At 39.7% G+C, this 17,161-nt stretch overlaps 1 protein-coding gene across 4 annotated transcripts in view; it reads right to left on the bottom strand.

The window, feature by feature from the left end:
- Positions 1-12,176: 12,176 nt before the first annotated feature.
- SKIL (SKI like proto-oncogene) overlaps positions 12,177-17,161 on the bottom strand; it is a 34,301-nt gene continuing 29,316 nt past the window's right edge. For all 4 annotated transcript variants that reach the window (XM_056807794.1, XM_056807793.1, XM_056807792.1 and 1 more), the window contains one exon: positions 12,177-16,595. In XM_056807794.1, the coding sequence (XP_056663772.1) occupies positions 16,437-16,595 (159 nt within the window). In that variant the 3' untranslated portion in view covers positions 12,177-16,436. The remainder of the gene's footprint in view (positions 16,596-17,161) is intronic.

The raw sequence follows: 17,161 nt of genomic DNA, 5'->3' as shown, positions 1-17,161 counted from the left end.
GTGTGGCCCTTGTGCCTATACCTGTATGGGCTTTTTTGTTTTTAATTTGCAAACCCATCAGGATGTTTTACATTAAAAAAAAATAAAGTCACACAGGAAGATGAACTGAGCCAAAAGAAGAGCAATGACTTGATCATGGTCAGGTAGGTAGGAAATAGAAGAGCCAGGGCAGAGAACTTGCATCTCCTGGTTCTCAGGTCAGCACCATTGTCTTTCCTCCCAAAACCCCTATGAAGTAAATTGGCAGTTGTTATTATCTCCATTTTATAGATATGAAAACTGAGGTCCAGAGATGTAAAGGTCCTACAGGAAGTAGCAAACCTGGGATTGGAATTCTGATTGTAGACACAAAGATTTGGAGCTGAGCTGGGCTGGGAGTTGGCTGTCATCTCTTATCTGAAGCCCCTCTCTTACATTTAAGGGAAATGAAACATTTGAGAAGGGAGAAGACATTTAAATGCTCAAGGTCACACAGGAAGGATGAGAGAACCAGGATTACAATTTGGATATTCTGCCTCCCTGGCCAGTTATCTCTTCCACTACAGGAGAAAGTAGCAGACTTACTATTTTAAAGCCCTACCTTTCTTTCCAGGAGTCCCTTTCTCCTCAGAACTTTCTTCAGCCATTTCTACATTTAACACTCTTTTCATCACACAGAGAAATCCACCTTGGAAAGTCTTAATTAACTCTTTTTAGTACAGTTGACTAAGATGATGATTTTGGCATGTTGCTAGTTTATAACATCATTTTCCAGGCTACCATCTCACCAAGCCTGAATATTGCTACCAGAAGGGAAACATTGTAAAGAACGAAGCATTAAACAGAAATGTTCTCGGTGTCCACTTCCTCTGAGTTCTGGGCTACATGGGGTTTATTTTTCTCTAGATTGTGATAACATAAAATGTTGGCTTTAAGTTACAAACCAGAATGAGGGCAAGTTCAGTTTGTTAGGCACAAAGGGCATTAAAAAGACTACAAAACTTCCTTGCAACCTTGAAGAAATCAGGGGGGAAGGAAGAAGGCCATCTCTAAGGAACATGTATCTCTTCCTGTCTCTACAGCTGTAACTTTTTAAATTTTTCTTCAGAGATTTTGACTTTCCAACCAGCTATCTTGGCATCCTTTCTACAAAGGCAGTGTGGTATAGTGGGAAGAGCTTGGCTTTAGAGTTTAAAAAGAGCTAGGTTTAAACCCAGCTGTTTACCACCTGTGACCTTGATTGAATCATATCACTTAATTGGGTCTCAGTTTCCTCATATGTAACACAAAGGAGTTGGACCAAATGATCTCCAATGTCCCTTCTAGTTCTCAGCCTCCTATGCAATATGATTTTGCCTGTATTATAGAAATGCTCAAATGGGCATCAGTTAAGAAAATTTAAATCCAAGGTTCTCTTCTAAGTTTAAGCATGTGAAAAACTCACTTCTAGGTTAGGACATTTGGCAAGGAGGCTAAGAGAGTAATGGCACAGTGGACTTGAACTCAGGAATACCTGAGTTCAAATCCAACCTCAGATACTTGCTAGCTGTGTGACCCTGGGCAAGTCATTTAATCCTCTTTGCTTCCATTTCCTCATCTGTAAATGAGCTAGAGAAGGACATGACAAATCACAAGTATCTTTACCAAGTAAATTTCAAAATGGGGTCATGATGAGTCAGACAGGACTGAGGAGCAACAATCTCATTCATACTAGCTAATTGATCAGAGCTAAATTCTCTTTATTCTGCAAATTCTTCCTCCTTCAAGTAAATTAAACCTGTATAAGCCAAGGTTTCCACAAAAGCTAAATCAGAGGCCTTCGTTGACTTCACAAAGGAGAGTTGTTAGTCTGTCAATATTTACTGAATATCTGCTGGGTATTGAGCAAAATGAGCCATAAGTGAAGCTACCACTCAATTCCAGCCTGGTGTCATAGAAAATGCAGTGGATTTAGTCAGAAGCACTGAGTTCAAAACCCCCAAGTGCTACTCATTATTTCAATGTTTTTGACCAAGTCTCTACCCTTCTCTGGGACTCAGTTTCCTTGTCTCTAGAATAAGAGAGTTGGACTAATTAACTTTTTTTTTTAAACTCTTACCTTCTGTCTTGGAATCAATACTGGGTATTGGTTCCAAGGCAGAAGAGTGGTAGGGGCTAGGCAATGGAAGTTAGGTGACTTGCCCAGGGTCACACAGCTAGGAAGTGTCTAAGGCCAAATTTGAACCCAGGACCTCCCATCTCTGGGTCTGGCTCTCAACCCTCTGAGCTACCCACTGACCCCCTGACTAATTAACTTCTAAGAGAATTTTCAATTTAAAAGTTATGAATCTATGACTTGGGCTCATTCTACCACATTTCTTGCCCTTGGCCTCTCTGTGCCTCAATTTCCCTATTTGTAAAATGAAAGGAATGAGCCTGATGACTTCTAAGGTCACCTCCAGCACTGGATCTCAAGCTCCTGTGACTTTATGATCTCCATTGAAATACGTACTCTTCTACTTACTACATGTATAATCTTAAGGAAGTCACTTCCACTCTCTATGACTATGTTTCCCTATTTATAAACTGGAAGGGTTAGTTAGACCTGATGGTCTAAATCTGAGGCTTCTGGGCAGGATTTAAATCCCTCTTCTGGCACTTCTTACCTGGGCCACCTTCTCAGAGTCTCAATGGCATTACTTGTAAAATGAGGGGGTTCCTTCCATGAACTCGAGGGAGTGTTCCCCAGCTCCTGAATCTATCATCTCATGAAGAGGGATCTATTCTTCGTGTACTACTAAAACCCAGCTGGGGCTAAAGAATCCAGAATTAGCGATTCGTTTATGGAAATTCTAGGACATAAAGTCCAACCCCATGACTAATAAAGCCCAGTGTGGCAATTAGCAGCCCCAGAGCCCACATCCTTACAGGAGCCTCAGGAAATAGACATGGGGCTTTAGAGACAACTAGTGGATTTTTGAAATCATTGCAGCTCGAGTCAAATAGAAAACTTATTTCTTCTCCATTCTGGGCAAACCCTATTTGTCCATGCCTAAATCTATTCCCAAACCTCATTCATACTAGCTTCATTCATTCAAGATGTGGAATAATTGGTCAGAGCTAGACTTCCTTTATTCTACAAATCCTTCCTTCTTTAGGTAAACTTAACACATGTAAACTGAGGTTTACATAGAAGATAAATTAGAGGTGCCAATTTGCTTTGCAAAGGATCCTTAAAATAACCCTTTCATTTTATGGATGGGGAAACTGAGGTCTAGGGAGGACTTGCCAAAAATCCAAGATAATGAGCATCAGAGGTAGGATCTGGACTCCTGCCTTCTAATTCCAAATAGTTATCCGTCAATCAACAAAATGTGACCTTGGACAAATTACTCACGCCCTTAGTTTCCATTTTCTCACCTAAAAAAAGGGAATAATGCTACTAATACTTGCTTCATATGATCAACAGGACTGTGATTTATCATGTTGTTCAATTGTTTTTCAGACATATTAGACTATGATCCCATTGGTGGTTTTCTTGGCAGCAATAGTGGACTGGTTTGCCATTTCCTTCTCCAGCTCATTTGACAGATGAGGAAACTGAGGCAAATGGGGTCAAGTGACTCACCTAGAGTCATACAGCTAGATCTGAATTCACAAGCCCTCTATCCACTCCACCTAGCTGCCCACAGCTTATTACACTTCTTTACAAATACGAGCAACCATTATGAGATGAGAAAATATTCAAAATGTTGAAAGATTGCCAAGCACCTGCCTTAGGCGCTCCCCTTTAATTAATCTATAGAAAATGAATTCACTGTTTACAAGTCTATTGTACTTACCTTCCCAGGCCTATTTCACATTAATACCATGGCAATAACCTTCCTTTCTAGTTCACTTGGGCTGTTAGTTGTTCCCCATTTCTAAGGGTGTCCTGGAGGGGATCTGTTAGTGATTTTTAAAAAAGCTTTTTAACATTTATCCTCTGTCTGAGAATCAGTTTTGTATATTGGCTCGAGCAGTAAGGGCTAGGCAATGGGAGTTACATGACTTGCCCAGGGTCACACAGCTAGGAAGTGTCTAAGGTCAAATTTGAACCCAGGACTTCCCATCTCTAGGCCTGGCTCTCAATCCACTCAGCCAGCCAGCCAGTTGCCCCCACCCAAGTGCTTTTGAGCTAATTGTTAAATTTTTGATGTGAGCATTTATACCTTGGAAATCTGCAAAGTCTGTAAATCAGGACTTGAATTATCATTTTGCTGATTATCTAGATTTAAGAAGTAATGGAGAAAAAGCAACTAAGCAGCATAATGGATACAGACCCAGATCTGGAGCTAGCAGAACCTGGGTTCAAATGTGACCTCAGATACTTCCTATCTCTGAGACCTTGGCCAAGTCACTTAACCCAGTTACTTAGCCCTTACATTTTTCTGCCTTGGATCTGGTACTTAGCAACAACTCTGAGACAGAAGGTAAGGGTTTAAAATAATAAAGCTTAGATAACATTACATTTTAAAGCTAAGTCAATATGCGACCAGTAGAGATTCTCATCATGTTTTGTTCTTGTTGTTTGGTCATGTTATGATAGGAAATTAGTGAGGAAAGAACAAGAGGGAACATATAAAAAATTCAGATTTATTGGTTGAGAAGGGGAGGAAGAAAATCTACAAGTTATCTTACAAGTTAATGTCTATAAACTATCTAAAACAATCTTATTAAACTAAGCAGTAAATTTCCCAATAGCCAAATCTCACGGAAGGAGTCCAATCCAATGGGCCAGGATCTTTAGTTGCTTAGTGTACAAACAGGTCCAGAGATGAAGTCTGTCTTCAATCTTCTTTACTGATGCTGCCAGAAGCCAGATTCAAAAGATTTCTCTCTCTTCCACTGGTCTCAGGAGAAAGCCAGAAACCTGTTTTTTCCAAGTCTCCAACTCAGGTCCTTCAGAAGAGAAGTCTGTCCCTTGGAGCCTAGAATCTTATCCCAGATCTCCAGCCTTAAGCTCCCATGTGACTCTTAGTCACATGCTCCTGTCAATCTCTCACTCTTAGTCACATGCTCCTGTCAATCTCTCACTCTGACTTATGCACTACTCAGTTTGTTGCAAAGCATTCATTCTTTATCACAGTCATTTGAGTCATATCCAACTCTTCATGATCCTATTTGGGTTTCTCTTCCTTCCTTCCTTCCTTTCCTTCTTTCTTCCTTTCCTTCTTTCCTTCTTTCTTTCTTTCTTTCTTTCTTTCCTTCTTTCTTTCTCTCTCTCTCTCTCTCTCTCTCTCTCTCTCTCTCTCTCTCTCTCTCTCTCTTTCTCTCTCTCTCTCTCTCTTTCTCTCTCTCTCTTTCTTTCTCTCTCTCTCTCTCTCTCTCTCTCTCTCTCTCTCTCTCTCTCTCTCTCTCTCTCTCTCTCTCTCTCTCTCTCTCTCTCTTCCTTCCTCTTTCTTTCTTTCCTTTTTTAAAACTTGACCTTCTACCTTAGAATCAGTACTATGGATTGGTTCCAAGTCAGAAGAGAGGGAATGGGGGTTAAGTGACTTGTCCTGAGTCACATAGCTAGGAAGTATCAGAGGCCAATTTGAACTCAGGACCTCCCATCTTTAGACCTGCCTCTCAATCCACTGAGCTACCTAGCTGCCCCCTGGGTTTTTCTTGACAAAGATCCTGGAGGGGTTGGCCATTTTCTTCTTCAGCTCATCTACAGATGAGGAAACTGAGGCAAACAGGGCTAAATGATTTGCCTAGGGTCATGCAGCTTAGTGTCTGAGACCAGATTTGAATTCAGAAAGCTGAGTCTTCCTGACTCCAGACCCAATATTCTATAGATTGCACTCTCTAGGTTCCCTCTCATGCATTACTGGCCCCATTTCTATTTGAGTTTGACAGCACTGGTCTAGACTACAAATCCCTTAGCTGCTTAAGAATTAGCCCAGGGGGCAGCTGGGTGGCTCAGTGGATTGAGAGCCAGGCCTAGAGATAGGAGGTCCTAGGTTCAAATCTGGCCTCAGACACTTGTCAGCTGTGTGACCCTGGGCAAGTCATTTGACCCCCATTGCCTACCCTTACCACACTTCTGACTTAGAGCCAATACACAGTATTGACTCCAAGATGGAAGGTAAGGGTTTAAAAAATTAAAAATAAATAAATAAAAAGGAATTAGCCCAAGCAGCAATAAATGTAGGGGAGGAAAGCTTCATCACCAGAGAGCAGTTGAGATTTAGAACATTTCATGATCCAGACAGGGAATAAACATCTGCTTTAGGAAGAGCAGATCTCTAGCTGTAGGAGACAGCCAGGGTGCCTTCGTTTTAAAATACAACAGCAGAAAGAGCTTTGGGATTAGGACTAGTCACAAAGTATTCTTGTTACTACCATAGCTAATCCTGTCCTCAGCCTCTACAGGAATTACCTTGGCTACTGAAAGGCTCTCATTTTCCCAGGACTGCAAGAGAAAGCATCAAAATCGAGCTGAGTGAAACCCATTTACACAAAGACCAAACTATGTACAATGTAATGATTCTGGAAATTAGACGGCGTAACTATTCTCCATCTGCTTATTGGGTAACCAAAAAAAAAAATTTGTTCAAGCTATTCCATTAAATGATTTCTCACGTATCATGCTGTGATTGACTCTTAAAGATGGCGGCAGCAGCAGTGATGTGTCTCTAATTTGCTTCCAAGTCATTGAAAACATTTCCCATGATCCTTAAAACCAGGTATTGCTTTTATGTGCTTATTCAACCTAATACTATAGGGATTTTTAAAATAATGAGCTCAGCCTTCACAAAGTGCCCACCATTGGAAAATATTGCCCCAAAGGATCAATACAGAGTTTTCTGCAGGGTTGATTTGAAAGAGCACAAGTGAAAATGGGATTTTACAGGATAACCATTTCAATGTAGTCATTTTCCTGAGATTAAAGCAGCTGGTTTATATTATATGAGTAGTTAGTGCTTACAGCATTTATGCATTTTTTGACTGTTTCATACTTCATTTATAAGGGAAACAAAGAGGAATCTTGGCATATTTTAACCGTGTTGTTTAGAGGATTTCAGCCTTATGGTAACATGATGAGAGCTGCCCTGGATCTGAGTGAGAATGGAAAGGTTTTGATCTGTGATTCCACTGGAGGGAATATTCATATTGATAAGACTACAGATCCATCAGAGAGCTAAATAATATTTTTCATAATATACAAAATAGCGACAAAAAAAGTTACCTACTCCAGTCTCAGTCTCAGATGTTCCATCTGTGTGATCCTGGGAAAATCACTTAACCTCTATGTGCCTCAGTTTCTTCAACTGTTTTTGGTTGTCATTTCCATCATATCCAACTATTTAAGACTCCATTGATACAAGATAGAAGGTAAGGGGCATAGTGGGCACAATATAAATGCTTATTCGCTTCCCTTTCCCTTTTCCCAGGAAAAGGGATTTCTACAGAAATACCTTGGTCCCAAATCACTCCATGAAGATTCTATAAATGTCCTCCAGTGACTCATCCTTGCATGGTATCTGCTTTTTCCTAATTGGTCTACTTTGACTTATAGCTAAAGGCAGTTTTGTGTTCCTAGATGAATGTCAGACATTGTGATTAACATTAGGGTCATACATACAAGGAGCTTCCTTCCTCTAGGCAAAGAAAAAAAAAGGAGGGGACCACAAGAAAAGAATCTATGATTGGGTTTAGCCACCGTGTTCTTTGCTTTTTGCTTGTTTTTCTTGGTTTCATGGAAGAGTCTAACCTTGGGGTGGGACCAATGGCAAGGAGAAATATCCAGAAATGAATGGGATAGAAAAGCAAAACTCACCAACACAAATCTATAAGGATATTTGTTGTTGTTCAATCATTCAGTTTGTTTGACTCTTCATAACCCCATTATAAGGTTTTCGTGGCAAAGACACTGGAGTAGGGGCAGGTAGGTGACTCAGTGGATAGATCACCAAACCGGTAGTGAGGAGGATACTTCAGACATTTCCAGCTGTGTGGCCCTGGAAAAATCACAACTCCAACTGCCTAACCCTTACTGCTCTTCTGCCTTGGAACCAATACACGGTATTGATTCTAAGATGGAAGGTAAGGGTTTAAAAAAAAATACCAGAGTAGTTGCTATTTCCTTCTCCAGAAGACTAAGGCAAATATAAGGTAAGTGACTTGCCCAGGATCACACAGCTATTAAACATCAGAGGCCAGATGAATATAGTTTTATATACGTATTTATTTGAAAGATTAGATTCACATGAGATTAACTACTTAATTAATTGTTCCACCAAAACCAGTTAACATTTAATAAAGCAGTTTCATGAGTCTCTCTATAGCAATGGTTCTCTGTGAGGGTCCCCTTCTTCAGTTCTTCCCTGGTCTGAGATCATCCCATAAAAGTACACATTCCCTTTATCTACACAAATCTCAACCCCTCCGTTCCCTATTATCCTAGGTGCATCAGTCAACAAGCATTTTTTACAACTTAACTATGTGCCAGGCACTCTGCTCCACATTTCTTCCTGCAAAAATCCTCCTTGGGAGTTGAGGGGACCTGCCCAATGTACTGAGGAACTTCCTCTCATTCTCTTGACATTGAATGGGCATTAATGAAGAAAAGGGTCTCTCCATTGGTTCTTTCTCATTCTCTTTGCCTAACCCAACATTTTTCCCAGTTCTAAAGGTTCCTGATGATAGCCTTTATGCTCCCATTTTTGCACAATTCATGAAATTGTAGCTGGCTAACACCCACCATGTACTTCTCCATTGACTTTTGGAGGATCCTTGATTCCAATCCTTGAGAGACTGGATTATTCCATGACTCCAAATGTATTGGCCCTTCTCCAAACTGTATAATTGAAAATGTGTTACCTAAAAAAACTACATTTCCCAGGAGCCCACTGACTTCCTGTCATTATGTACTTTCTATAGACAGGGGATATTAGGGCATGGATATGGAAGGTCCCAGTCCTTTACTTCTGATCCCAAGCTTGGTGTTGGTAAGGTGGGTGTTTGAACTGGGCTGATCAGCCATGGGCATGTGGCCTTTATTTTGTATCTCTTTTTTTCCTTGATTTCTAATGATCATTAATAAATCTCTTAAAATATAATATTTTTATTAAGAGATTTAATTTTTACAAAACTTGGAATGTTCTCCCTCATATCTACCTTCTTACTTCCTTCTACAGAAAGAAAACTTAGCAGCAGTCTCTTCACCATAGTACCTGTGTAAATCTGATTACCCTGGTACCCAGTGCCATATCGTCCCACCCCCAGGATTTTCTGGTACCCTAAGGAGATTAGGGATGTCTAGGCTTTACCATTCACTTGGTGTTCCCCTGGCTGAAGGGCGTGGGTCCCCTGCACTTCAGTTTCATTTAACCACTTAACTATCAAATTGGCTTTTACAAAGATATTTAGTTCAAAAGCTATAATCACAAAAACACAAATTTACTCTTTAGTTTACACCCCCAGACCCTACACCACCTCAGTTTCTAAGGGGAAGAGGGGGGGAAATTAGGTCTAAAATTTAACCCAGTACCCACAATAGCTTATTCTCAAGTTCCAAGTCCAAGATATCCTTTGAGCCCAAGTCCTAAGCACTTCTTAGGTCTTCTCCACTAAACTGGCTGGCTGCAAAGTCAACAAGGCTCAAACTCCCAATATCCAATGAGGATTGCCATCTCTATATGGAACTGAAGACAAATGAAATAGAAGAAATAGATATTTCAAGCCCATCCTGCAAGAGTCAGAGAATGAAAGGAGAGAAGAGGGGAAGGCAGCCCTCTTTCTCAGTGAACAATGTATGATATTCACCCTTTGGACTCAGCAGAAAAAACCTGACAAGAGAGTGTGATTCTTCCCATCCCATTCTTTGAACGAAGCAGCCTCTTCTGGCTATATTGCCAAACATTTAGCTACCCGTACCCATGTGGTAAGAGAACAGAGAGAATTATGGGGCCGCTAAAACAGGTGATCTGGACATGCTCCAAGAGCCCTTTCAATTTAAATCTAGCCTCAGGCACTAGCTGAGTCACTCTGAGCAAGTCACTTAATCTTGTTTGACTCTGTTTCTTCATCTGTAAAGTGAGCTAGAGAAGGAAATGGCAAACCATTTCAGTCTTTGTCAAGAAAATCCCAAATGGGGTCATAAAAGTTGGACACAACTGAAAAAACTTTAAGAGGACTCACCCTCAAGGGAGAAATCAAACTTTTCCTAGATGAAAACTCATCGACTCATTGAGTTCATAGGATGATCCCATTGGAAGTCTGAGTTGTCTCTTCAACACACATAATAGATTGGGGAACAGAGACTGGACTTGTGATCTTACTGATGCTGAGAACTCCCAGATAAGAATTGTCCCTTCCCCAGGGCAGGTAGGCATCTTCTCTGAAACCTGTGGTCTTATGAGTTTCCTAGAAAAGTTAAGTAAACTTGCCCAAGGTTACACAGCTAGTACATGCCTGAGGGAAGAATTCGAAATTGGGGCTTCTTGATTCTAATGCCCTAATCCAGTGATGGTGAACATTTTGGAGACCAAGTAACCAAACTACACCCTCACATTACATGTGAACTGCCCCCCTACCCCAGACAGGGGAGGAAGGAAGTGCTCCCATTGGGCTGTTGGGCAAAGGGACAGGTAATGTGAAAAATGTTCTCCAGAGCAGTGGAGAGGGGTAGGAAAGCAGTCCCTTCTGGCATGTGTGCCCTAGACTTGCCAACACAATTCTAATCTCTATGCCACCTACCTGCCTTACAATGATTAAAAAAACAAACAAACAAACAAAAACACTAAAACAAAGCAGAATATTGAGTTATGGATAACCAGTCTCCATCCAGGAGAAGAGATGAGGAAATATATCTCCTTTTCTTTGGTCAGTATATGAAGGACTGTGGTTGCCCACTATCAGATGCAACCCTGATATCCACAGGTTCTGCTTAACTATTTTTCTTACACAAGAGCAGGTTTATGGGTCAAAGGCATGGAGTAAGACAGCACAGGATCACAGGTGTCAGAAATAGCTGATAGAAAAACAAAAGGCATTTTTTAAAAGCCAAGATCATGTCTTGTCTGAGTTTAGAAATCTGACTTAACAAAAAAGACCAAAGTCTGGGGTCCACTAAGCAGAGTGCAAACAAGGAAGAAAGCCCCAGCCAAAAACTGTTCTGTTAAAATGAAACTCAATATTCATCTTATTCCAATAATGGAGATGCTCAAGTGTCTCTCACCTGTTCTTACACAGCACTTCTCCCTTATGGATTTCCAGTTTAATTTATGTCGTGTGTATGCATATACATGTCTCATTTTTCTATCACCAAGACTACATTAGGGCAGGAGTCATGTCTCATTTACAAGGTAGTGACCAGGAATAGCATCAGCTCCCTGGGGCGGACAACAGGAAAGAATGCCTTACTTAAAACAAATTCAGTTCAGGGTCCGAGGGAAATGGGGAGAGACATAATCCTGGATGTCTCATACTAAAAGAGAAGCTCTAAGCTTTTCATTTCAGCTTATTGTTTTTTTCACTAGGTGCTAAATTCAGTTGTTCCCTAGACTCAAAGGAGTAGGTTATTTCAGGACCTTCCTCTCCTCATCCCCAAATTTTATCACCTAACAGCTAGCCCTGCCCTAGCTTAAATCAGGAGTCTGGCTATTTATTTATAGGTATCTTCCTCTGTGCCTAGCCCAGCACATTGCATAGAGTAAGGACTTAGTGTTTGCTGACCCCAAAAAATGAATAGGTGAGAGATGAGGAGTTTGTAAAATTGAAGAAACTCTTATCTCCTGTAATAAAAATTTGAGTGATGGGGCAACTAGGAGGTTCAGTGGATAGAGAGCCAGGCCTAGAATTGGGAGGCCCTAGATTCGAATCTGACACGTCCTGGCTGTGTGACCCTGGACAAGGCATTTAACCCCCATCGGCTAGCTCTTACGACTCTTCTGTCTTCAAACCAATATACAATATTGATTCTAAAGGGTATTTTTTAAAATTAAGTGACCTAAAAAGATCAGATGTACTGGGAAGCCGCTTAAAGGTTTTGCATCATAATTATATAATATTGAAATTTAAAAATATTATTTTTTCAAGTATAGATTGTAAATTAAATTAAAATTTAATTTTTTTATATTATGTATAATTTATATTATATATAATATATATATAATAAATAAAGAAAAATAAAGTAAATTAAAAGGCACAAGGAAGTTATGTTTACACACATGACCTTTTCAATTCAATTTTATCATTACAATTCTTTATTTGGAATTGAATCCAGTCTATACAAGGTATTTACAAGACATGAAAATGGAAAGGGGGGAAAAGCACAAAATACAATTGAGGTATAGGCTAAGAGCACAGTTATGTCATGTTTCAATAAATATAATTCAAAATTTGTAAACTAGGTGACCAGATAGATGCATCTTGGTTTACTAAAACCATATAAAATATTGTTTAATTTCATGTGAGGTAGAGGACAGTTTGTCTCATGTAATGCAACCACAGCAACTTTCACCCTCAAACTGTACATCATTGGCAAAGTTAGTATAAATCGTTGAATACACTGATCATAATTCCAAAGTCTTCATTTTCTCTTTTGCTACAGTTTCAGATGGGTATTTCACTTGTTATTTTTGGGGACTATTAGAAATACCTTGGTGTAAATGACTGTTGTGGATAAATCAATACTTCTAACTGCATGGATTAAAACAAATATGTGTGTGTGTATAGTGTGCATATTTATATGCATGTGTGTGTATATATAGGCATACACACACGTAGATTATTGATGGATTATAAAAACCCCAAAGGCAACCCAATGGCAGCAAATTCTTTTTAGACAGAACTTTTTATGTTGACTAGAACTCTTTTAATTTAAGTCTACTGTGCTTTCTTTCTTTTCAAGCGAGGTATCTTTAGTGAAGAAAAATATTTTAACTATTTCTTTTTCTATTAAACTAACCTTCAGTGTATTGTTTTTATTTTCTTGGACTTAATGGAAACATCTGTCCATGTCGTATTGAGCATTTTGTAATTCAGTAATCTTGCATATGCTTAAGTTCTAAATGACTTAAGAAACATATTATAAAATGTATTGTTTCAAATTTGATAAGTTTTTATCTCTCCCCCCCACCAAAAAGCCCAAATCCCTAAAAAGCTGACTCTCCCTTGAATTTAGAGGCAATAAATAAATGTATCAAATATAAAGTACTCAACTATATGTTTCTTCCCATAATGAAGATGCTTGAGTGTCTCTTTCTACAAATACAATGGAAACCTTTTTTAAGCTTTAAAAGTTTAGTCGGTCCCCCAACTTTTATAATATAGCAATTGAGACGACCGTGTCAGCCCAAACACAAAACTGGATGTACTCTAGTATAGTAGTAGTCCACTAGGAAAATGAAAAATGTGCTCACATGTTCTCTCATGTGGATTACACATGGCTCAAGAGTGGGCAAAATGGAAAATCCATCACATCTTTCACGAAGAATCAAAAAAATCTCTGCGAGAGGAAATTTGAGAAAGCTGATCAAAAAATGACTTCAGCACCAGATTCGCCCTTCTAAAGAAATGTGCCGAGTAATTTCCTATTACTTTCAGGGGCCACAATCATTGCTTTTTCCAAACTGAAGCCAAGGATGGACAAACACATGGGCTTCTAAAATAGATGGATAGCCAGCAGATGGTGCTATACATCCCTCCTCTACATGGCTTTCTTCGGTAAGTGCATTATGATAGCTTAATATATACAAATGATTTGACATCTAGGTTTTTAATATATTAAATGTGTTATAAAATTAGCTCAAGAGGTGAAAAGCATCCTGTCATTTCCCTTGGAACTTAAGCTAAGGAGAATGCTTTATAAAAACTAAAGCATGGCTTTATCAATAAAATTGTTATCAAAATCTTTTTTTGTGTGATATACAGCTACACTTCAGAATCCCAGAAGTTTGAGAGCTTCCAAGGACACAGGAACTTGCTCCTTTGCTTTTGGAAATCTGGTCAATTTTTTTACAGAAACAGCCCTCGGCAAATTAACAAAACTATTGCCCACCAGAGAAAGTAATGTCATACGCTATTGCTTCCCTCCCTCGAAACAAAAGTTCCCTAAAATAAGCTTTTTCTCATTGGTTGCTTTGGATGTTACTTTTTTTTTAATTTACTAAAACAATAATATTAAGAGAGTCTGAAGGAAAGAATGGCCCACAAACTATTGCCCAAACTTTCTACCAACAATTGACACAGAAAATGCTCATTTTAAGATTGCGTTCATGTTGGTAGTGTTTCTTGTTCTTTTTTAAGTCAGAGGGTTCTATAAATGTTTATCCAAAATTTCTGCATGTATTCAAGTTATTATATAGGGCATATAATAAAACTAGTCATCTTAACTCTTAAAAATTGGAAGAAGAGCTGAGTGTAAAAGTATAGAAACATGTATACTATTTACAACTTAATTTTTTTTTAACTTTTTTATAATGAATTCAGGCTCAGACATGGCACATGACTGTATCACCTGTGTGAAATTAAGTCTAAGTAGTATGTGGGAATTGTTCATAGTATGAAATAAATCCTTGCTTGCCGTTAAATTTAAAGGGATTGGAAATTTTAGAAATAAAAGAAATTTACAAATATTGAGTAACTTTTTACTGGATTTTATGTTGACATGTTAACCAAGCCTACCATTGATAGTAACTGTATGACATTGTTTGGAGTGACTTTGAGAAAAAGGAAACCTTCTCCGTATGCTGAAGAGATAAAAAGTAACCATGATCTCCTAATGATCAACAACTGGAATACAAGATCATAACACTTCTGTGTTTCTCTCTCTCTCTAAACTGGGCAGTGCTAGTTCTGTCTGTTTGAATATTAACTTAGAAAAACTCCAATGAATGCACAAAAAACACATCTTATTTGTTTGAATTGATTCTTTGTTCATTTGAGGGGTACAAATTATTTTAGGGCACATAAATACCATTTATAATAAATCACAAAATTAATTCTTTAAAGTAATGAACCAGAGGCGTAAATGTTTTTAATTGCTACAAAGTGCCTAATTTGCATCCATCCTGAAAGCAGGATTTGGTAATCTGTATATCTAAAAAATAAAATAAAACAAAATCCAACCCTATATCTATATTTGTAAGTGGTTTTATCTAATAGTTATCAAACAGTACCTTATGAGAGACTATCAAAAGCATGGAAAAATATTTTCAATGAATGGTGGCTTCAGTGTATGTCATGAAAAAACTTGAATGCTACTATTTTAGCTCTTTTAAATAAATGGATAATTAATGTGAAATCTGGCATTAGAGAATGACAGACTTATCTGTGCAAAAAAAAAAGTGCAAGAGTTTACTTTCCCACATGGAATTCCTGTCTTGCTTCTGGAAATTGTCTGAAAATCAGCAGATATCTGGATTTTCCCATGCATTAATTTATGGTGCATTCATATCTAATGGCTGCAAATTCCTGATTTTTAATATTAAAGAGCTAAATGAACGTGGTCCATTTGCAGAGATTTTGGTAAGATTTACCTTGACATTTAAATATACAAAAATTCAAAATGGCCATCCAAGTGTTTCATATTTTACAACCCAAAGAAAAACAAACCCACAGTATAAACATCAGTGTGATCCCTAACTATATATAAAAACTGTACAGGAGAGAAGCTAATAGATACCAAAGTAGCTGATCTACATTAATGATAACACAAGTGATTCCCTCCCTTCCCCAGCCCCAAAATTATTCATTTTTTCATGTCACTTTTAGGCCAAAAAGCTCAGGGAATCTAAAAAATAAGTCCCAATTATTACTTTTAGTTCAATGTCCTATCGTTGCTGCCTGAAAAAAAAATACCTCACACAAGCACATTTAAACAGGGAAAAGAAAAACAAACCCCCCAACACGTCAGCTGGTTCTTTCCCATAGCAGCAGCGCATCATGAATCCCTCCACCACCGTGCGTGGAAATTCATACCACAGTCGAGAGAGAATCACAGAAGTAACGTTCTCTCCAGAGCCGTGAATCAGCAACAGCAACTTACCGAGAAAATGTCCAAAAAAGCCGGAGCTGGCACTCCTCTCGTGGTTTAATCGCGAAGAATGAACACACCAAAAATCTCATACAAAGTGTTTCCAAAAGCAAGGGGGGCACGTGGGGAACAATAAAATGGACCAGAGGGCTACTTCCCACCGTACGATGCTGCTTTAGAAAGTACACAACAGTCTTTGCATTAGAAATAGACAGATACCTAGTTTAAAAGTTTCATTGTGACTAGTTGCTGAAGACCTCTGTTAAAAAACACCAGTACAAAGAAACAGATTTTCATTCACTTGGAAAATCTAAAAACCTTAATATGTGTGTGTGTGTGTATTTATCATCTCTTTACTTTGTGAGCCAAAGTCCAAAGAATGCCTCGTGGTCTTCATCTAGCCAAGGCGCTCCAGCGGAATCACGAAGACCCCGCGGAAGGACGTCCGGAACCTCTCCCGCCAAGTCGCCTACTCTTTGACCGTCTTGGAAGACTTCACAATCTGATGCTTCAGCTCCTTTATCATCATCTCCAGCTTCTGTCTGGCTTCCCGCTCCTGCCTCAGCTCATCCTGGAGCTCCTGCCTGTCTGCCTCGGCGTGATCCAGCCTCTGTCGCAGTTCGGCCAACTGCACATTCAAAAAGACCCCGTGTAAGGTTTCTGGGACCCATTCTGATCAACGGCCCTCCCCGACATGGTGAGCGTGACTTTCTGCCAAAGGACATCCTGAACGTCTGACGGGGATCGTCCCAGCGGGTCCCCCAAGGCCGTCGCTCGCCCAACAGAAACTAGGTCCAGGCAGGCGGTCAGCTCCGGGGGGCAGAAGGGGAGGGCAGGCTAATGGGCGACCAGCCAAAACTCCCAGTGGGCCTTGGCCGTAACGGTCCCAAATGGGCCATTTGTCAGAGCAACCTTAGGGGAGAAGGCCTTGATCTGAGAGGAGCCCCCAGGAACAGGGCCGAGCGGAAGGAGGCCCGAATCTAGCAGGCGCAGCGACTCCGCTGATCGCACAGATATTCCCCATGAAGCCTAGCAGGGTGATCAGACGGTTGGCTTGGCCATTCGCCAGTGTAGTTAATTTATCCCTTGTGGAGTAGGGGATCAGAAAACGCCCAGAGCCTGTGGCTCAGGCCAAGGAAAAGCATCTCGCCCTGGGGGTCTCAACCCAGCCCAGCTAGAAAGCAACAAGTTCTA

The sequence above is a fragment of the Monodelphis domestica genome, chromosome 8, assembly GCF_027887165.1.
Source record: "Monodelphis domestica isolate mMonDom1 chromosome 8, mMonDom1.pri, whole genome shotgun sequence".
NCBI classification, from domain to species: Eukaryota; Metazoa; Chordata; class Mammalia; order Didelphimorphia; family Didelphidae; genus Monodelphis; species Monodelphis domestica.
This window is presented reverse-complemented; position numbering and strand designations above follow the sequence as displayed.